Here is a 23,078-nt window from a genome sequence, read left to right as displayed (position 1 = left end):
GTTGTTCCTCGACGTTAAAGGCGCCTACGATAACGTGGTACTATACCTACACTATACTATACCTGTACTATACTATACTATACGATAACGTGCTACGATAACGTAAAGTACTGCAGGCTGTGGGGCTCGGTGGCCGGGTCTACCAGTGGATACGGAACTACCTAACAGAGAGGTCATTCTTTGTTATGACTGCACATGGGCCGACATCAGCTCACTATACTCACCGTGGTGTTCCCCAAGGAGGCGTCCTGAGCCCTAGACTGTTCAACCTTACACTAATTGGCGTGATTTCTCGCCTTCCAGGGAGGGTTCACGTGTCGATATACGCCGACGATATATGTGCTTGGGCAGATGGCGTGACTCGTCGGCATGTGCGCGCCCGACTGCAAAATGCCGCAGACTTGACGACCTCATATCTGCACGGACAAGGGTTGGAACTATCCAGCAGCAAATGCGCCGTGCTTCCGTTTACACGAAAGCCTATGTATGCATACCCTTTGCACATTAATGGTGAAAGGGTGTCTTATGTGAGAAATCACAAGTTTCTCGGCATAGTTGTCGACAGAGGCCTTTCTTGGAGCGCTCACGTTAACGTTCTAAAGAAGAGGCTCTCTGCAGTGGTGCATGTGCTCAAACTCATCGGAGGGAAGACGTGGGGAACACCACTGAAGTCGATGTTACAGCTCTACAACGTGCTGTTCTTGGGCTATCTGCGATACAGTGCCACTGTCCTTTCTGGAGCGTGCCGCACAACTACTCGGTCACTTCAGGGTATTCAAGCTCAGGCCCTGCGAACCTGTCTTGGCCTACCACGATGTACGTCCACAGCAGCGACCATTGCCCTGGCTCGAAATCACCCTTTGGCAACCTTTCTGGACGTCGAAATTCTCAGGGCACCTATCAGGCACCTCGCCCGTCTACCTGATCATCACCTCGCGGGAATACGAGCGACCCGTCCCCGGGCGTCGTTCGCAAGGGTAGTAGCTGCCCACAACACCAGGGTTTCATCGAACTACACGCCGGCGATGAGACCGCTCGTTCTGCTGTGGTGTGTGATGCAGCCCCGAGTGTGCCTAGATATCCCAGGAGTGGCAAAAAAATGTGATCTTCCAATTGCGGCCCTGCAACAGCTCGCTTTGACGTACATGCACGAGACATACAGTGACCGAACCTATGTATACACTAATAGCTCGGTAACATCGTCGGGTTCTGCCGGAGCTGTTGTTATACCACGACTGTCACTGTACAGCCAATTCAAGATAGCCAATCTTATGACATCCACGGCTACAGAACTTACGGCCATCCGTAGCGGTCTTCACAGCATCGAGCAAAGTTGATGCCGCAGATGGGCTATCTTCTGTGATTCGAAGCCTGCACTTCAGTCACTCCAGTCAGCGCTGTGCCGGGGACCTCACGAACAGCTCCTGACAGAAATAAGAATGGTATACGACCGTGCTGCCCAGGCGGGTCATGATGTCACCCTACAGTGGCTTCCTAGCCACTGTGGCATTGTCGGCAACGAAAGTGCGGACGCTGCCGCCCGGCTGGCGCATCAAACAGCGACAACTGTACTCATCCCATTGTCTAGGACGGACGCAGCTAGGGCCCTCCGCATTCTTGCCCGGGAAACAGCTATCGCCCAATGGTCTCCAAAGATTTCACATGCGCACGCATTGGTGCCTTTGACCCGCACCTGCAACGTCCCCTTCCACTAGGCCTCCCACGGTCTCACGCAACTCTTCTTTGCCGTCTCTGGCTGGGGGTGGCATTCACAAATGCTTACTCGTACTTAATAGGAATGGCTGCAAGGGCGGAGTGCGAAACGTGCGGCACATCGGAGACGATACGCCACGTTTTATGCGAGTGCCCACGCTACTGGGCTGAAAGAAAAAAGCTGTCGTCAGCGCTGAGGAACCTGGACTTTCGGCGGCCATTTTCGGAGGGAAAGATTCTGTGCCACTGGCCTTCTCAGTCACCCGCTCAGAAGGCGACTAAGGAACTATTACGTTTTCTACGGGCGACGAAGTTGAACACTAGGCTATAGACTGAGAGCCTCCAGTGTCAATAACTGTCAGTGCCTCAGTGCTGGGCATACGTGTCTGGTCCAACTTTTCCTGTTTTTTCCTCTCTCTTTTTGCCCATTTCTCCTTTCACACCTGCAGGATAGCCAACTAGGCTCTAGCCAGGTTAACTTTCCTGCCTTTCTTCTACATCCTTCCTTGCTTCCTTGATCCTATCTCTCCTATTCAAATGAAGGCTCTTCACTCCTTCTTGTTTAGTCTGATGGTGATTTCTGGTCATTTCTATTTGGGGGATTGCTTATGAACGAATACTGCTTCAGTACAGTGGAGACTCAACAAAACGTACCTCACTTGCTATAAAATGCAGGTACACGACATCAATAGCTCCTAAGATAACGCAGTGCAGGTAGGGCAAAGAGTTAGGCCGCCTTAGCGTCTCAGGAATTCGGAGCGGTAGTTTCTCATTCTAGACCAATATACCTGCAAAATAAATAATGGTATGTTCTTGGTTCTTTTACTTTCTAGGAATACTCTGTACCTATTAGCCCCGTGAGAAGTTTTATCAGGATTAGAACACTGTGTTAGTTTCGCTAAAAGTAGGGTTTTTGAACAGAGTTCTAAGCCACAGAGATAAAGAAAACCGAGGCGTTCTCTTCAACAAATATGGCGTTTTTTTCTGCACCAGGTACAAAACATCCCAGGCCAGAGTACAGCAGTGTTCACAATCCTTTCTATATCTGGCATGAGATATAAACATTCATGCCTGTCGCTGTAAAAAAAACACATTACAACGTTTTACGAAGCAACCAACGAACGGTAAAGTATTTACCGTTTACAAGGACGGCGACCTCGGGTGTTGCTTCCGTATGGAATGAAACATTCCGGCATTGTATACCCCGCTTCGAAACACGGCATTGTAACAGATGTGTAGTTTAAGTTGGCGTTCGCGCATACTTTTCCAACATGAAAATCGTACACGTAAGCGCTAAAGACACCAGCTACACCAAAATCCGAGTAGCATTTTCTCTATGGTGAACCTTCAGAGGAAAACAGCGATAAGAGCGCGGCACAGGCGGCCGCTATAATCGGAACTCCAGCTGTGACGCTTCCCGGTCGGTTTTCGCCAAAGCATTTCTGTCTTTCAGCATTGCGCGCCGAATGGGGCGGGGCCTCGGTCCCCTTTGTGTACTATTATGGCGCTTCTACTGCAAGTATTGCGAACATATTTCGTACACGGAAAGAATTCAGTGTGTACTTGCTGCTGGTCGGCTGTTCTTTTAACTCAGAAAAGTCTTCACCTTCCCGTTAAGTACGACCTAAGAGCCATGGAGAAGTTTGGAAGAAGGGATATAATATCTTCTTGCCCTAACGTCTTCGTTGGCGTGGTGTACTTTTCTAGTCTCAATTGAACCTCTAGTGAAAAAACTGTACCAGTTTCGCTGAAAAAGGCTAGTGTAGGTCACCAAGGTACGCGTCCCATAATCTACTAGCTCTATTGAAAATGTTGTAATAGCAGTAAACTTACATGAGACGCTATATAAACTAATTGTTTTTTTGGGCGAAGAGGAGCGTGGATGGTGTACAAGATTTCCGGGTGTGTAAACGCCGTGTAAAAAGTGCCATAAATGGAAAACGCAACTGATCAAATGTGAAAGAACGCAAAACGCAAAATGTGAAATAATTAGGTGCCTTTTCGTAGCTCACTCAACTCCATTACTGCCAGGGAAGACATTTCATAGCAAAAACTACACAAAAATATTAAATAATTATCAATCCTTTGATAGAGTGACGTGATACGGACAGGGATGACGCAATGCTGTTTATTACTGAAACATAGCTGTCAGTGTGTTAACCTCACGTCAGCATTCAGACGGCACAAAAAATACAATAAGAGCCCACACTACAGTCAGTTAGCCATGTTTTTAGCTTGTGGCTTAAGTCGGCGTCGGCGAAGCGCACAAACTAGTTTATGTGACGCCATAGAGAAATGATCGAAAAGCGGCTTGTTGAGTCGCAACTGCTTGGTATGTTTTATCTAATCTTGATGATTTGTTTAAGGTTTGTGATAAAAGTTGTGTGATTCTTTGTGGGACCCACATGGATTCCCATGCTGGCTGCGGCGCGTTATAAAGGCTAACTGCTCGGCGCCGACGACACGGGGTTGCCGCCTCAGCAAAAAAGCGCGCGTGAGCGCCCGCTCACGTGACCTCGCACACGCGAAACGCGCGCTTCACCATCCGCGATCGCAACTCACGGAGCGCTGGCCTCGTAGCGGCCGGCTTCCGCTGGTGCACTCCTTTCCCTCTGTGGACAGTTCTCTTCCAACCACGGTAACGTAGGAAAGCGGGATTTCTCTGCTTAGGGCTTTTCTACGAGGTCTGGAACCGCGCGGATTCGACAAAAGAGCCGATGTTTCTCGACCCTGATACGAGGTGAGTCCGCCCTCAGGAGACGAACCGAGTCGCGGCCGCGGACGGCTTACCGAGCTCGTAGAGACATCTCCCGCCCAAGCTCGGGAGAGCCTCTGCAGTGCGTGTTCAGTAGTATGACTGAGCAATAAAGCATGGTTTGTCGACATCGGCTGGTTCCGAGTGCACCCTTGGCAAGTCCAGGTAAGAGGAACGAAGCCTCAGCGGTATCCCCACGACGCCGCAATGGCTATTGGGCTTTAGCTCTGATGTTCTAGCTTGCTAGCCGGATAACACGGTGTATTTATACCCGCAACTGCCCATTCTGGCGCCCAACCTGTCCACAATCTGGCTCTCATAGGCACCCATGCCCACGTGTTTTAGGGCCGGAGCAGTGCTTTTCTCATAAACCAAGCTTGTATTTTCTCTTCACGACCCTTTTTGGTTTTTATTGTACGTCCCTAACAAATCAGAAGGTTATTTAGAAAGTCGCCAAATACTCGTATGCCTTAGTTTATCCTAGTACCAAAACGTCAGAGTACAGAAACGTTCGTGCACCAAAAAGACCAGTGCCGAGATAGGGGCTTTCGGAGGATTAGACGTGGAAGCTATTCCCCATAACGTGTGCAGCTGCACGTTCATACCGACTTACCAAGATTAAATTCCACATAATGGTGAGGTTTAGGCCCCGGCCCTATATTTGTTTGGCCAACGGAGGCAGCAAGCACGCTCCGCAACGCTTTATTTCAGCGGCAGAACGGGGCCCTTGACAGTTCTTGGCCTGCAGGGCAGCCAGCCTCTTCAGCGCCTACCTAAATGGGTCACAGTTGCGTACTTGGCGACATGTTTTAAGTGCTAAAAATGCACGAACACAAGAAAGAGGGCAGGACAGGAGCTATCTAACAACTGGTTTCATTTGCGCTACATTTTATTGCCATAAGATGTTCAGATGAGCTGTGCGCAGAACTTCATAAAACACTCTCACTGTAAAAAATGCTGGGCGTGCGAACCGATGTTTCGCCATCCGCAAATTCTAGGCAGAAGCAAGGACCAAACAGCCCGTGAACATTTTGAGGCTTATCACACATACAAAAAACGTGGTCATTGTGTCAGCTACGCGTCTATTCACTGTGTACCTGCGAAATGAGATGGTTTGACACCGCCCTACCATAACCACCTAAGTTGCTAAATAAGTTATTCGCAAAGCTCGTCTGCACATCTTCCATCTTCCTTTTCTGGTATATATTGATGCACGTCATCGAAGGGAAACCACTTGGTAAATAACGCTTTTCCTCTCCTCTTTCTTGGGTTTATCCATTTTGTAGGGTTTAAACCATGTTCCAAAGCTCACACCAACTCGCCCAGCCGCAAGTTCTTCTTGCGTTACCGACTTGCTGCGATCGAACCGTTCCAGAAGAGAGTGAGAAGCGGGGTGTCAACATACTCAAAGTATCAGAACAAATGTGGACGATAGTGGCAGGAGACGTTATTAGAAGCGCACGAGGCAAGGATTAGAGGCGACAATTTTGCTCGGATGGTGCCTGTAAGGCCCCGCCCGAAAACCGTCCTGCGCTTCACATTACGACTGAAGTGACTTGTGTGCTGAGTACGCAAGAATCAATTAACTACAGAAAGCGACGGGACTCTGCACAGCGTGCATAATATTGACAGCGGAACATGGTTTCTCTAATGCCGGACGTTGCGTCCGTCACACAGCACACATCACAAAGTTTTGGATCAACGGCAATAGAGCTACTCAAGGGGCATTCGCAGTTCAAAGATTCGGCTCTGACCAACCGCAGAACTTCGCATGTCAGAGGCGTCTATGGTGGTTGTTCCCACACCTACAACGGCAGTATATGAAGAGACGAAGCGAACATGTTTCACGTCTAAAACGCGTGAAACATCAACAATGAAATATCAACAATGGTAGCATTTTAAAGCAGCCTGGTCATCTACTTGGCTGCGCCTAAAGTAAGTAGAAGCAAAAAGATCAACCTTGAAGCAACCAGAAAAGACAGACGTTCAGGATGAGCGAGGCTAATCATTACTTTTTTACCAGTAATGGTGTAGCTGTCTTTGGACCAGAAGTCGTTTGCTACATGTTGAAATTGTGCTACCCTCTTTTATGGCTGGGAGTATGTCGGACATTGTGTGGAAGAGGAAGACGTACCTCCTCGTACATACCGCACGAGTATGGTCACTATAGTACACTTTTCATCCTTCCCTCCCAAAAACGCCCAACTGGGGGTCTTGCTCCTTGATTCCGTAATGGCTCAATATTGATGAGGTTATCGCTCTGCAATTGCGGCACTTAATTCAAGAGTAAAGGGTCGGCTGTTCGCGGGCCTTGTTTGCCATCCTCCTGCAAGTGACGCTGACTCCATCAAAGAAGCAGAAAAAATGCATCATGCGCTGCAGCAGCGTGCTAAGCAATACGACCGTGAGCTAAGCTACAGACCCCTAACTGTTATGTTCTAGCATCAAAGAGTAGGGAAGACTTCGCTCTTCAACAGCTACAAGAGACATTGTTCCCGAGGAACTTGATATGCAGAAAACCCAGCTAGTGGGTCATCAGAACAACGCCGCCTCCTTCTCTTACGTAGTGTGCGATGAGACGTGGCAGGTGATGCAGCTTACCACGGTGGCGGAGACCACCCCGCTCTAATTTGCTACTCCACAGCACCACACGTTGTGACGTATTCCGACGTTCTACTCTGACCGGCCAATGAACATCAACCTTTCCTATCTTTAACCACACCCAGGAAGCAGCAGTTCACAAGGGACTCGACTTGAGTTCAAACCCGCTTCGCTGGGAAGGCCGTCTAATGGCGCCTCTCCGAAAATAGACTCCTGTAATATCACTGCAATGCCGCTGGGGCTGTTTATTGCGCCAAACACCCTAAAGCGGAATGGGAACACTAGTGTGTCCCCCTGACGCTCATCGACTACGCTGCACTGAATGTGCTCCACCCGTGTAGGAATAACTAAGCATCAGCTGTCTTCCTTCGTCATTACCACCACTGTGATGGCAGTCTAGAACTCCCTGGCCCCGACGATTCACCTATCCTCATCGTGCGCTACCTACGACCATCATCGCGGCAGGCAAGATGTTCGCCAGCACGCATACGACAAACTGAGGAAGGCGTCCTCTGAGGTAGGGCTGCCGCCTCTCAGACACCGCAAGACCTTCCACCGACGCTACGACGTGCACAATAACCGAACGACTCGATGCAACCGATTGGACGACCTGATTATGAACCCCAGAGTCAGGTTCCCCCCTGTTCTTTCTCGTTCGCTTTGCTGATGGAGCAAAACTTGGATATTGCTAACGTAGGGGATGGAAGACGAACAAGTTGATGTGCTGGCACCTTGAGGATACTGCAACTAAGACATCTGAGGATAGAGAACGTTGAATGGTGACGCTTCAATGCTGAGTCGTTACAAGGAAAGACGCCTGTTCGGCGACAACGCGATACGATTTCCTGGTAACATGAAGCAATTCAATGCCAACTCAATGCCAAGTCTTGCGCAATGATATGATACGGCCATCAAGGATTCCGTTGGCATCACCCGTAATCCTTATCCCAAAGAAAAACGTTACCTCCGCATCTGCGTCCATTACCTCAGGTTAAACAAGATTACTAAGAGCATGTGTCCCGCATGCGCCGCATCAACAATTCACTTTTCTGCAACAACTCTCGTATCCCTAATTGAACTTGCATATTGTCTTGACACTGGCATAAAGGCGTCAGTAAATAACAGATAGGCAAAAAAAAACAAGACCAAACGCACTACAGTTGAAAAAGGTAAAACACGGTGGTACAGGCCTGAGACTACGAGTTGCACATCATCTCTGGGCACAAGTTCGCCTTAGAAAGTAACCTTGATCTGTCCTCATCATTCGTGAGTCCTGATCTCAAGAACGCGTCTAGCACCCATTAAAACATACGGGTCACTCCTGTTCACGGGAGCGCCAGTCACCGCCTGCAAGGGCTGCGTGCGGATTGAGGGCCATTGTTCAATCGGAAACCGAAGATGAAAGGGCGGGATACTAGCCGACTGCTCACCCCTCCCAATAAAGCAATACTTTAGTACGTCATCCAGCAACCTCCCACAACGAAGCCTTTTACGGGGACTCGTATTAAGATGCGGAAGACTGGCTGAAACAGTTTGAGGAGGTTGCCAACTTCAACGGCTGGAACGAAGGGTGCAAACTGCACACCGTTTACATCTCCCTGGAGGTTTCGGCTGAATCGTGGTTCGGTAACCAGGAAACCACAATACTTTCTTGGCAGGAGTTTTGTCAGCCGCTACTTGCGACCTACGTTGGCAACGACCGTAAAAAGAGGGGTAAAGCTGCGCTACAATCCCGACTCCAACACCCCAACGAGTTCTACGCCATGTACACTGAAGTCATGATGCTTGTTTCGACTCGCAAAACTTATCTATGATGGACTACAGGAAGGCTCGGTACCTGATGCGTGGTGTGAATCAGGAGATATTATCTCTCCTCGTTAGGAATACTGGGCGCACGACTTCCGATTTTATTGAAGAGGTCACCACAACAGAACGGGCACTTCAGAGAGGTAACGGCAGTACCACCGAGCTGATGACATCACCTCCAGTGCAGACTGCCTGGCAGGGCTGGACAGCGACTTCAACGACCTTCCCAAACTGGTAAGGAGAATATTTCGAGAAGAGCTCCAGGCATTTGGTATAAACCAAGATTCACCTCACAGAGTGTTCATCACCGAGATCATAGGTGAAGAAGTGAAGCAAGCTGTGCGGATTTCTGAGCCAACAAAATAACCGCAGCCTAAGGAAGCACGGTGTTCGTAAGAAGCCGCCATGCGGCAATTTCATTACTGCGCACCTGCGACTGTCGCAAGGATTGCGCCGGAGCCTTTATTTGACCCTTTCCTTCGAAGCACATTGCCATACTCCGTGGAATTACCTCTCGCAAAATTTATCTCTTGTGTACTCCCGACAACAGGCCACTTTGTTTGGACTGCGGAGTGGCGTATTCGACATCAGTCAGTCAAAGCAGGCCAATATCACCGATATAACCAACGCCACAGAGGGGTGGTCTGACAGCAGTTCGGCAACAAAGTCTGTGTTTAGGATCTTCATGGGCGATCCGAAAACTTTTTAAGGCATTACGTCGGTGCTTACAAAGTGGTGCGCCTACTCAGTCATGTTACCTACCAAATTACCTCCTAAAGAACTCTTCGATCCCACCGAAAACGTCTTCCGGAAGTCATCCATGCAGCTAGAATGGTGCTCTGAGAACTCTTCGATCCCACCGAAAACGTCTTCCGGAAGTCATTCATGCAGCTAGAATGGTGCTCTGCTATTCGCGTTCAGCAATGGTCGCGACTCCTGTTGTGCTTGTGTTTGAACTCATTTTCGCCGCAGATGTTTTACGCAAAATCGCTGTGTGCAATGACGTTTACCAGAATGTGAACGGCAATGAGTGTTTCCCGTTCTGTCTAGCGAATGTATAGCATTTTTTATTTCCTACACTTTGTTGTTTACTATCTTTCTTTAGACATATCTGTTACTGCATCGGGGTGACGCACTTCGAAGTGCGGGGGGGTGGTGCCACACCACAAGCATCAATTACCCATCAGGGGCATGCTTGAAAAGTTGTGAAGCTTGCTAGCACAACCAAGCCCCCGGGTAGAAGATATTTTTCGTTGTTTATCAGACTGTTTTGTGCGAAGTTTCGCCTATAAACCGAGCGCTGTCCTTCAGAAGCACTTACCTCTGCTGTGAAAAAAAATATATAAATGGCTTGCTGTGACGTCAGTATAGCTGCCACGACTGTGCCCCATAGCACTGCGAATGTATGCACACGGATCTGGGGATCTTACCTCTGCGAGCGCTAAAAAAGCTGGAAGTGGGGCACAAGAAAGGGTTGCGGTGATCTGAAGTGCAAGCTATGTAGATTTATTTATTTATTTATTTTTTATTTATTTATTTATTTTTATTTATTTATTTATTTATTTATTTATTTAGTTAGTTAGTTGGTTAGTTAGTTATTTAGCTAGTTATTTATTTTGTTTATTCTTTAAATAATTTTTTTTAATAAATATTGCAAAACAACTGGGCTGTGGCAGTAGGGGGTAGGTACATAAAATGTAACACACTTTTCTGCACACAATAACAGAGATATCGCCGAGTATCGCTAACAGAGATAACAGTATCGCCGTGGCCCTGTACGGCGATACTGCAGTGCCATTCAGGGCAGTGGTCTTGTGCTTGTCGCCTGTTTAGATACCGTGGCGCAAGCCGTCACCAGCACCGCGCTGCGCTCCAAGAAGCAGGCTACACTGACGCAGTTCTTCCGCCCCAATAAACTGTTTTCTTTCCGAGAAAGTGTCGTATCAATAGTGAACTGCAGGGTGGGAAGAGGTCAGCCTTAGCTCGCGACTCCGTCGGCAAGATTGCTCTCATGTTATTTTTTTTTAGTTCAGTTTTTATATCAAATTTTTGCTATATCGAACTATTTTACAATCTTCGCGCTGTTCGATATGAGCCGGGATTTACTGTATTTATTGTTTGTGGTTTGCGCATACTTATTTTCAGCCCTACGGCCAGGCTTTTTTATTGTAGCTCGTAAGGTATTTTTCGGAGGCGCTGCACAGACTTACTCTACAAGACTGCAAGCCTCAAAAAGACAAAAAAATTGGGAATATTCTTCCAAGAAAGAAGCCGCAGCACCCCAAGAAAAAGAAAGCCATATGTGTTACTTACATGTCAACAATTTCCCTGAAAAGATTTCTTCTAGAATCGAGAGCAGAGAGGATATTCGTTGCAGCAGTTTTTCAAGAAGAGCACGTAGTAGCTGCTCCCATATATCTCGGAATGGGAATTCCTTGGCCTCTCTCACAAAGCACTAAGTATTAGTCAAGAAAAAGAACACAAGCACAAAGAATAAGCATACAAAGCCTTCATAGAACCACGAAACTAGGGTTTCTATGAAGTAAGTAGAGTAGAAGTATTCCTCTTTAAATTGTTTAGCGCAATTACTTGTATGAATAAATATCGGTTGTCTGAATTCTACCTCCGGTGATTTCTTAGCCCTATTTATATGTCAACTTATGATGTGATGACGACAACTATTCAAGGCAAGAGCCTTAATTTCTGCCCTCTCAAAAAAACCGCCTCGTTGCTTTTGTTTGTTTTCTCGTGAAAAAATGACTGGAGTTGCCAACAGTAAATAAAATTAAGGAAACTCGCACTAACATCCAAGACTCGAAGATAGCGAAGCTCTACGCAACCTTCACGCCCACCACGAGGGTTTAAGTCCACGATTGCAGCCGATTTGCTTATTTTTCGCTGCCGTACCGACCTTTACTCCGTCATTTCTGCTATAAGTGGAAGCTTTAACTTTTTGCAAGTGATAATCTTTGGCATCACCTTGGAGGGGCGTACGCTGTGACGTGTCTTTCTCGTTCCGAGCAAATGTGTCCATAATTACGGGGAGCCCTGGAGTCGTTCTCGTTCAGACCAAATGTTGCCAGGATTGCGGCGAACGCTAGTTTCTTTTTTTGCCAATCTTGAGCAATCTTCCTAAGCTGGTATACTTGGCTAACCAACCTGCCCCGTGGACGCTGGACGGTGGCCGGGAAGCACGCACACACAAGCGCTCAGCTTTTTCTCATTGCATAAAGTGCAGGGTGGTCGCGGCAATCTTGGCCAATCTCGCAAAGTGGGTATTCTTTGCTTGGCGCTGGGGAAGCCGGGCGGTCGTAGCTAGGTACGCATACACGAGCGCAAGGAATTTTTTTGGTTTTGCTAACAGCCAGGCGGTCACCGCGAGGCCCGCACACACGTGCGCGCACTCGGCAATTTATTTGTATGTTTACTGTGGACACAAAAAATTACGACTTGCTGAACAGGTTCGCTGAAAAACAACCACATTTTCACAGCAGCGGTTCGGTGAGTTACCGCTGAGCTATCACAGCACGTTCAGATGGTAGAACAAATTGGTGTTGCTTTCTTTGGGGCACATACCGCTTAGGGTATTTGTCAGGAGTAAGATACTTTGAGGGTCAAAGTGCGCGCGTTTAAAAAAAACTTCCAAAACGCACAAATGGCAATCTATAGAATCGTGCGTTTTCCTCTCGCGCTGCAACAGTAAAAAAGCGAAAGCGATGAAAGCAACGCAAATATAATGTAGCACAAAATGAGAGGCGGAGAGCGGGAAAGCCTGGTGTCTTCTCTGGCGGCGTGCTCTGCTGGATCACAGCAGTCTGTATCCCGGGAAGAAAGCTTAGCAATTTGGCCTCGCACTGCTCACTACTTCTCATATGCATTGCTTTTCCAAATTCCTATGCTTTATTTTGGCATTTCAACACCCCGTGTTGTAGTGTGACTGCTCCAATGTTAGGCCACTTGCGTACTTATCTGTGTACTTATCGGGTAGCTGCGGTGAAACAGGGCGAGGTCAGAAAACGTATTTTATTTCAACCTACGCCATGCAACTGTTTGCTGTTTGCTTAGCAAAGAATGGGATGTTGGAAATTTTAGTGGGGTCAGCCTACAGTGCTGGGTAACCTTTCGGTACGTTGCGAGTCTGTCCATCTCCCCCGTCAGACACAGAACGTTGTCGGATTCAAAGTCAACCTGGCTCGTGTACCCTCGGGATGCTTCATTTGCCTTCTCGTTTAGCTGCAGAGAGGAGTAAGAGGGCGTCGATACCATGCGCATGTACCTTGAAACTGGGGTCATGCTGTTTGTAAGGATTTCGGCTGTAGTGGCTGATCCTACCGCACGCACAGTTGTGCAGGGCGGCCTTTGAGTTCGAGATGATGGTGCCCGTAATGGCAAGAGCTATGGCTACCTTTCCCCAGTTTCTGTGTTGGACGTAGGGATTAAGCAGTACAAGGTTTCATTTCCCTGTTGACCTAACACCGCGGCCACTACCGCACGGTGGCCTGGGTATCGCCGCATCAACGTTGCCTACTGCTGGGTTTAAGACATACTGCCTGTGGAGTGCCTTAGCGCCTGTAGAGCGCCTTAGCCCCATTTTGGCGAGAACGGTGGCGTGCTTATGTTATCTCGCGCCTTCCACTGGGCAAGAAGGTGTTGGGCCACGTCGCTCGCTTGAAATAAGGGTTTCAATGCTTTGCTTTAAAGAAATACCCCAAATTGACGTTTTCCGCAGTAGGTCGTGTAGTTCTCGTACCACAAGCATACGGTTTCAATTACCAATGTGAGGAGTTAAGTCGGGGATACCATGGAAAAAGGGATCAACGAAAATAACTTTTTTTACAAACCACCTGCCATCAAAATACTGTGCAAAAAATGTGTTTTCACCTTCAGTGCCACATCTGGTAGCAAACTCATAAGTTACCCAGCAATCGTGCTTGATACTTCCTCGAGTACCCGATGAAGATCTGGTAGGTTTTGAAGATGCTGGAATTCTCTTCAGTAAGCACGCCAACTTTGGTCTGTCTCTTACTGCCTGTCGTCCGAGTGAACCAGGAGAGTTGCTGGCGGTTTATTAGTAAGCGCACTCACTTCTCAACACGAACCCTCGGTACATAGGCGAGGCTAAGTGGGTCCCCGAGGTAGGTTGCTTAAAATCACCGAGCTGATGCTCACCAGCAATCTGAGATGCACAAAGTTCTACTTACCCATCGTTAACCTGCTACTAACCAAGCCGTCGACCACCTATGGTGATCCCTGAGGGGGCTTATCAAGCAATGCAATTCCACACAAAAATTACTAACGTCACATCTGTGAATAATTGTGATTCATCCGTTGGATCACCTTTTGTACGTGGGTAATGTGGCGAAGAGATGGCATCTATTTGTACTAGCAAGAGATGGATGTAGTGCAGTTGGTACGACATGATCAAATGTTATAAGGGGCAAAAAACGCGGACACTCGAGAAAAACAAGCAAGACAAACGAAGGAGCTTCGTTTTGGCTTGTTCGTTTTCTTGTTGTGTCTGCGCTTTTTCTAGCGTTTAGAACATTTAACCATCTATTTGTAAACCGTTACCCAAAACGTATAATAACACCCGCCGCGGTGGCTCAGTGGCTAAGGTGTCGCGCTGCTGAGCACAAGGTCGCGGGTTCGATTCCCGGCCGCGGCGGCCGCTTTTCTGATGGAGGCGAAAAGCAAAATGTCCGTCTGTACGAGATTTCGGCGCACGTTAAAGATCTCCAGGTGGTAAAAATTAATCCGGAGCCCTCCACTACGGCGCGCCTCATCGCCTGCGTTGCGTCGGCGCGTTAAACCCTACAATCAATCAATCAATCAATCAAGGTATAATAAAGCAAAATGGTTACCCACTCATGACAAACCATGCGTGACCGGGCACCTCAAACTACTATTTTTACCGTGGTCGCTAAAATAGAGCCTACCGTTAGTCATAGGTTAGTCTGTGGAGGGCAACTGCCTAGTGCACGTCACCAAGCAAAAGCGATCCGTTGTTATGAATACGTTACTAGTAAATCACCCAGTGTTAAAAAAAGAGCCCCTTGTTAAGACGCAACAAAGCAGCAAGGGCCCCAAAGCTCACGGTATAAAACTGCTGCGCAGTACGTGGACGCCGCTAAAGTGGTACGTCACATTTTTTCAACTTGAGCACACAAGTTGAGAATGAATCTGAAACAACTGCGGGAAAAAGAGAGGACTATAAAAAAGACAAAGAAAATTTCTATTTGTAGTTTCGTCTCATTCAAGCGACGTTTTTCTTGTTAAAAAGCAATACCAACCACCTTCCGAAAAACGTGTTGTAGTAAGTTAAATGTGAAATTTTACTTAGTTTGCGAGCTTGAAATTGACTTTTTGAAGATAATCGTGTATTTAAAATGCGGAACAAAAAGCCATATTTCGAGAAAATGTTTAGCAAAACAAGTATAAATGCGGCAAATTTTCCCCGAATCAATGATTACCATTTTGTTCCTGTAGTTTGCGGGAGCCGCTCCGTCAAACGTATTGTTTTAATACACAGTGTTCTCGAGCAGACATACCCAATATCACGGAAAATAACTGCTTCAGGAAGTTGGCATACATTCAAGCGATGAGTGTGCGCGTGCTCCAGAATATTGGAGTAAAAGGGACAACCCCTTGAATCATTCAACAAACACTGTTCCTGTGCGCATTATGAGGTTGACCTACAAGCATTACCGCATCAATCGAAAAGTAAGAAACTGTTTAAATCGAGCACTTACCTTCGCAAAGCTTAATACAAGACCCAAGTTATGCTTGCGCTAGCCAAAAAAAAAAAAAAAAACAGAAGGGACATTAGTCAAATTATGCCATATTCCGTGTAGTTCTGGTCAAAAATGCAGGTATTAGTGTATTCATCAACGCATTCGATTTATTACGTACTTACCGCAATGGAACTGTCGTTCCAACCAGAGCATATTTTCTCATTGAAATATTCGCACTGTAAGAGAAAGTGAATCAGCTATCATTGATACAAAACTCGGGCTTTGGGCAGAGAACAGATGTGTTCTTTTGCGCAAACAGCACCGAACACTATTATATAAACACAAAAAGCTATTGCATTCTCCTTACACGCCCCCCGTCATTTGGGGCAGAATCTGGGAAAGAAAACTCTCCCTTTGAAGAAGCCAGCAACAATGCCTGGAAGCAAAAAATGACAAAAACACAACAAAGGAAAAGCCCACTGTGCTGCCCAGGCAGTGCGACAAGGTAGGAGGCCTTGGTCAGAGTTACTCAATGTATACGTGTTGCGAATCTCCCCATATACGTCATGTATTAATAGCTGGTTAGCGGTTGGTCCGTATGCGCTGGGAAAACATAGGCAAGCGTGGGGCATGTTGACAAGCCTGTTGTTTGTCGGCAAAAATTTAAAGTAATACTCAAGGTCTTGCGGGTGTTGCTGTGTATCATAAAAAGAGAAGCCGAAGAAATGTTAATAAATGTTGTCCGTGACGCCAAGCACTGGCTCGAGCATTCTGGTCTTCTTCACTCGCTTGCTGCGTATGATGGTAGTGGCATTACTCCCCGTTTGAAAGCGTGAACTGGATGCCTAGACCAAAGACGGACTGTTGTTGTGTTAGTGCCGTAGCTTGTGCCTAAACGTTTCTAGTATTCCTTCAGATGTACGACGTGCACATCTTCGGACCTTCGACTTATGTGCGATGTTGAGTGCGCTGCATAAGAGACTACTTCATAACTTAGGTCACCAATACAACGAAATATCGTATATGGGCTAAAGCTCTGCTTTATGAGCTTTTTCTAAAGACCAATGCGGTGTATGGGTGTCCAAATCCAAACTTTGTAGCCGGAGATGCAGTGTACGTCACTTTGACGAGGGGTTATAGTGATGGGTATCGACGCATTGTTTGAGTCCTCATCTTTGTGAGGTGCCAAGCTTCCTCTATTCACTGCGATTGTTCCTCCGCATCTTCGTGGTTAAGGTCATGCGGCAACTGAGCCAACATCGCGTCGAGCACTGTATTCACGTGTGGGCTGTGCAGCAAATAAACTAGAGAAAAGCCGGATCTTTCTGAGATCGCGGTGTTATAATTGGTCTTTACAAGGTGAATGACTGTTCTGTGATCGGTGTTTCATGTACGCGTACATCACGATTATATAGGTGACGGTCTTGTCGAGGCGACCTGAGAGGCAGTATGTTAGGGGGGAGGGAGGGCTGGTACGGTTTGCTGCGGCGGTGGCTGTGGCTGCTGAAGCAGATTATTTCCTGCGGGAGTTGAGGCGAATATGCAGTACGGCGATTGGTGATGAGCACCTGGAAAGCACCATGCCGCAAAACAATTCATTCTATGAAAACTTTCGCTATTACAGCGATGGCTCCGAATGGCAGGGCTTTAAATTCTGCGTAGCCATTCAAACAGTCTCTTCCTATTGCAAACCATAAATACATTGAGTTAGAAAGAGGACGTGAGCCCAGGAGGGCCATTCCTATGTGTTTATATACGTTTTTGGTGGCTATACAGGTTAGCAGCCAAGCCAACCGCGGTGGTGGCTTTTTCGCGCTGACTAAGGAATACGAGGACAGTAACAGTTTTTTCCTATTCGTGCTATTGTGTGGTTGCATTCAAACTGTCCGGCGGGGGAGTGATCATGACAAGAGTATATGATCTCTTTGCGAAGGCTGCTGGCCCGACGAGGAACGATGAGTGTAGTTCGGGTAAGATTTCGTCTTGTAGAGCACGTCATGGCGCAGACAGAACAATGAAGTGTTATGCAAAACAAAAACTTTCGTAAGGTTGACTTCTTGGCCCTGGGCACGCACGCAATCACCTTAGGTATCTGAGGATATTGTCGCTGCCGTGCTGATTTACCCGAAACCTGCAGTTTTCCGAAAACGTCGTCGTCGTCATCGTTGAGAATCGTAGGGGCGTTCTTCACTGAAGCGCGGGAGAGCCATCGAGTAAATGGAGCTTTCAATAGCTCCCCGGTACAATCGCAGTACAACCGGTTATACCCAATTGCAACAATACAAAAATAGGGCCAACCGGCAAAGAGAATTTTGTCCACGCGAAGGTGGAGAGAAATTAAAGGGAAAAAAGCTTTCTTGCGACCCACCGCCAGGGGGGGCGAGCCCGGGGGGACCCCTTTTGTCCCCCCTAGGAAAAAATTCCCCGCATTTCCCCGAGGGGAAGAATGTGAAAGTGCGAATGCACGAGTTGAATTTGCGCGGTTCGGTAATGTTCGCGAAAGAGAGATCACACACAGACACACAACTACAAAGAAAGAAAGATGCATTTATTCACAGACACCTATATGTGTTGTCGTTGTACTTGATTGCTAGAGCGGATCTCAGCTTTGAAATTTCGTGTCAGTACTCCTTTAAGCGGGTGCATTAGCCCTTCTCACGCCCGATTCCTGGCCAATCCCCCACGTGGGTATGTGCCATGTCAGCGGCCAGGCAGCGCGCGCCCATCTCCCCCCGTTGCCAAGGAAGACGAGGAGATTCCTGGCCAATCCCCCCCCGTGGGTATGTGGTGCGGACATCGCCGGTGGACGCAGGTTCAGGGTCGCTTAAGAAGTGCTTTGCACTTAAAAGCCGGATAGGGTGGGTGGCTGGGAACAGGAACTTGGACATCGGGATGGGTTATGGGAAGAAGGGTGGGAATGAGGGAAGCAATTTTGCTCCAATCCATTTGTCGGACTCTCTTCCAAGACTGATTGCTCAGCGAGGGCATCAGACAGTGCAAATTGCCAAATATGTGGTCCCTGCCACGGGTTACCTCTCACCCATAGGGTCCGATAACTAGGCCCCAACTGTCGGAGACAGGAAGTACCCTTTTTAGTGGCGACGGTCGGGGTGGGCATCGTAGTGTTTGCGATGTGAAATGTATGTGATGGTTAAACCGAACTCCTGGAGATGAAGGCCCTATTTGCCAAATCGGCCACATGGGTCCCTACGGATATTACGCCAACACAGACAATGGTGATCTGTGACGGCACTAAACCACCGTCCCTGCAGATAGGGCCGAAACTTACAGATAGCGCCGAAATTGCGTAAATAAGCGCAAGACACACTTTTTTAGTCGAATAGTTTTTTTTTGAAATCATTGTTAGTGCAAGACTGGCGAAAGCTATGACGCGGTCAGCCTAATCCTGCATTTGAATAAGTACAGTGGCAATTCCCGTTTTAGTGGCATGAGTAGGCATTTCGGTCTCGTAATCATGGTCAGAGTGTCCCCGGACAGGTGATCTCTGCAGAAATGCTTTCATTGCCTCAAATGCGTGCTGCTGTTCGTCATTCCACTCAACTGGCACCAGTGATTTTGTAAGGTAAGGTAGTGGCGAGGCTATCTGAGAGAAAGTCGGGAAACGCATCGGTAGTAATAACACAATTCCAGGAATCTCGTAACAGCAGACTTGTTCATTTGTGTTGGGAAGGAACGAACGGCGGTTATTTTCGCTGGTCCATCCATAACACCTTCGTTGCTAATAACAGGATCTACGAACTTGAGCTCATCCCACACGAACCAGCATTTCGTCAATTTCGGGGCGAATTGAGTGGTTTCTAGAGACTTCAGGGCAGTTCGCAGTCGTCGAAAATAACCGTCGAATGTATGGAAAAAAGACGGCGAAATCATCCAGGTAAACGTGGCACGGCTGTCATTTAAGGGATACAACGGTTTCTATTACAGACTAAAAGGTTGCTGGTGCGGTACGGCGGCCGAACGACTATAATTAAAGTTACATTCCCATTATATAATGTCGCCCATCATTTTAATGTCGCTCGTGCACCTGAATCTTCCAGTACCCACTCTTCAGGTGCATTGGCAAGAAGTAGCGGCCGTTGCGAAGCCGATCTAGGGTGTCATTCGTGCGCGGCCACGGGTACAAATCTTTCTTACGTACACCCGTAGAAGCTGAGGTCCAATGACTACCACTTCCGCACAAACTGAAGTAAGCTCATACATATAGCACCAGTGATAATGTAAAGGTCGTTTCGGCTGCGAAGAAAAAGCAAATTGGCTACAATCGTGGGAGTAAACCATCTTGATGGCCATGAAAATTGCGTACAGCTTCGCTACTTTGAAGTGTTACGGGTTAGTATGAGCTTCCTTCATTTTCTTTATCTGTGGCGGTGGTTTGGGAGTGCCGGGAATAGCTCAATAGCGGAAATTTTGGTGAACTCTTTTGTTTGAGATATAGCCATAGCCTTGGCCAAATGTTGCGGCTCGTCCTCAAAGTTTGCGGCTGGGATTTCCGCGCACCCGCTGTGAAGCTGCTGTAGGCCCCCGCTACACCGATTTCTCTCTCTAGAAAAAGCTAGATGCTCCATACCAGAAGTGCTTCAGCTTCAGGAAATGTCTCCACTTGAACCAGCAAGGAAACACTGGCTCACAGAGAAAGATTTACGCGTTCGTGTAAGACACTTCCTACGCCACAGTATAAGCTGGGCTGGCTCTGTAAAGCTTGAGGCTTGGGCAGTGTGAGTACGTTTGATGCTACATCAATCACGGCGCCATTCTCGAACAGCAAGTCAACGTCAAGCAGTATGTCTCTGCAGCAGTTCTGCAGGACTAGGAATTTTACGCGGCACACGTCACCATAAACCTCGATGCGGGCAGTGCACCTTCCAACAGGCACCATGACGTGTCCCCCGGTAGTACGATTATAGGGGCCATACCACGCTCTTATCAGCTTCCACAGCTGATGGGCAAGATTCGCACGAAGAACTGAGTAGCCAGCGCCAGTTTCAACGAGGGCAGCCGCGTAGTGGTAATCTATAATACTGAAAAAGTTTTGTACCGGCCATGCATGCCTATTTGATTATTTGCGAAGTCTGAATGCGATTGTCGAATCGTTTGTGGCAGTTCGGCGTTACTTTTGTCATCGGCAGCACCGCCCCCATGCGCTGCTGTACTTAATTTTACTGGCGTGGCAGGGGCAATGGGCTTTGTCGGCGATATCAGTTCACAGGCGAAGGAGAACGAGGGGGTGACGGTGATCGCGATAAACGAGCTGCGACCTGGAGCGGCGGTGGGGTTGGGCATCGGAGGCACTCCTCAATTTTGCAAGGCTGTTAACAGTAAAGTGAGCCTGGATCACCTGGACAGAATCCTCGAAGCCGGACATCACGGTAGGGGCTGCGGCAAGAGGTGTGGTCTAGCTTAGGAGGGTTTGCCATCTGGCGTTCGCCAGAAGTCCGTTTTCGTTAGGGGATGCTGCAGTAGTGCACTATACTGCGGAATGTGCAGCGACTCAAAAAGTTACGACGACCAACGACTGCGGCTGGGGAGTCGGCGCGACGTACGCCATGGAAAGACGCTCGGAGACAACGTCGAAGGTAATCGCATGGAGAAAGTGTCCGAGCACTTCTCTGACATCCTCAGCAACCTTTTATAACGCTGGCAGTTTGCGCGCTAGCAGCAGTTTTGCAGTTTCTCCTGTAGTACCTCGCGGATAATTTCGCCAAGGAAACTCTGATGGGTACTCATGTGAAGTCGCAATGTCGTGGCTGCAGAAATTGTGGTGGCAGCCGCTAACTGGTATGAGGTAATGATCACTTTTCGCTTCGAGCCTTTGCTCAGTACTTGTGGCCCCAGCCACACACTCTTCTATGGTCGCTGGCGGATTTCGAAAGGGCCCACAAAAAATGTCGCCCCTCACGCCTCGAACTAGGACGCGAACCTATGTTTCTGTGATGGCCACCGGATCCACAGTTGTGATCAGCCCTCTAACCTAGAAAGCGGTGGGTGAAAGATCCGCGGAGACCCAACTTGCATGAGTCTTATGAGGTAACGTGGCATCTGATTGACAAACTAGTTATGACCTGTATCCTCCAAAAAAGTCCAAACTCAGGCGTCGCTGGTGCGCAATCGAACTATTGTGGTGAGCCGCTCACTCCTACTGCTCGATCTAACATCTGATGTTATCGACGGCGCCCCCACGGCAGGAGGCAGGAGGAGTACGGAGCACGATGGGTCAGTATACGATCGCTGGCGCGAACGCTTCAGTATTCTGGGACTGTGACGTAATGCCGATTGTATGCCTCACCTGCGTCGTTCTAGGATTCGCGGTCAGTTGCCTAAACTCCTGTGCGTAGCCTTGGAGGCATCTGCTCTTGCGCACAGCACGCTCTTCGACGAAGGGTCGCCTGCCCAAGCTCGGTATCGGGCTGGGCTTACCTGGTCGTGTAGGCGTATTCAGCGTGAATGGGGCGTACTCGGCTCTTCCGCCACATGTCACGAATGAGACTTGGGGCTTCTAAAAAGGAAGGCTAAATAGCAGAGTTAATCACTGCAACATTGCAGCTAAGCGGTAGTTGTTGTTGTTGTTGTTGATCCTGAGTTCGAGCCTTATCGACTTCTTCACTCGCTTGCTGATGATGATGGTAATGGCAATATTACCGAAGTTGTGTCTTTAATTGAAACACCAGCTTTGTTTTATTTTGTTTTGTTTCCAAGTAATCGATAAGCGAAATCCACGAAATCCTTTAAGGAAAGCCTGAGCCCACGCTTGGAAGCAGGCAGCCATGCCTGTTTTTTTTGTGGCACCAGATGATGATGATGATGATGCTTAGTGGCTTCCCCTTTGTAACGGGGTGGCGTTGCACAGCGGCCTTAGTCGCAACGCCACTGTACAATCACCTCGCCAAAAAATACAAACAAAATATATAAAAATAATGTCAAAATAAAAAGAAAATACTTTTACGAAATTTTTGTGCTAGTCAGACTTTGTTCGCATGTCTTCCCAGATTGTTCTCTGCACTTTTCCCACCAACATTCTAACCTTCTTTTACTAACCTCTACTGCTGTCCAATTCACCTTTCCGCTAACCTTAAAGCCAAGGGATTCCGGAAGCTGGATGGCTCCATCACTGAGGGCTGGACGGATATTTTTGCACTCCGTTACAATATGTCGCATGGTTTCTGGCTCATTTCCCCAGCCTCCGCATAGTTCTTCCTGTACCGGCTCGCGGATAAGTCCGGAAATCGGCCGCTCCTCGTAGCGGAGAAAAAAGAAAACTCCCCCGGCCTTTGATATAGGAGTCTGCCATAGGGATGTTGTGTCCGCCCTTCACTCTTATGTGGCGGCGACAGGCCAGTTTTCCTGCTAGCCAGCTAAGCGTTCACATTTATTTATTTTCTTCCTGACTCTACTTTCATATTATACATACTAAAAAATTGTTCTGTATTTTTTTTTCTAAATTTTGAGATCTAAAA

The 23,078-nt window shown here is 47.9% G+C and overlaps 1 protein-coding gene across 1 annotated transcript in view; it reads right to left on the bottom strand.

The window, feature by feature from the left end:
• The window catches only part of LOC144139130 (uncharacterized), a 136,633-nt gene that overhangs the window by 9,728 nt on the left and 103,827 nt on the right, over positions 1 to 23,078 (bottom strand). Inside the window, exons 8-10 of the mRNA XM_077671584.1 lie at positions 15,789 to 15,842; positions 15,625 to 15,663; positions 11,189 to 11,330 (exon numbers count right to left, since the gene is read on the bottom strand). Coding sequence (XP_077527710.1) covers positions 11,189 to 11,330; positions 15,625 to 15,663; positions 15,789 to 15,842 — 235 coding nt within the window. The remainder of the gene's footprint in view (positions 1 to 11,188; positions 11,331 to 15,624; positions 15,664 to 15,788; positions 15,843 to 23,078) is intronic.

This window comes from Haemaphysalis longicornis, unplaced genomic scaffold (assembly GCF_048455015.1).
Source record: "Haemaphysalis longicornis isolate Haplotype H1 unplaced genomic scaffold, Haemaphysalis longicornis Haplotype H1 scaffold_5, whole genome shotgun sequence".
In the NCBI taxonomy this organism is placed as follows: Eukaryota; Metazoa; Arthropoda; class Arachnida; order Ixodida; family Ixodidae; genus Haemaphysalis; species Haemaphysalis longicornis.
The sequence above is the reverse complement of the archived record's forward strand: the minus strand, read 5'-3'. Positions and strand labels throughout refer to the sequence as shown.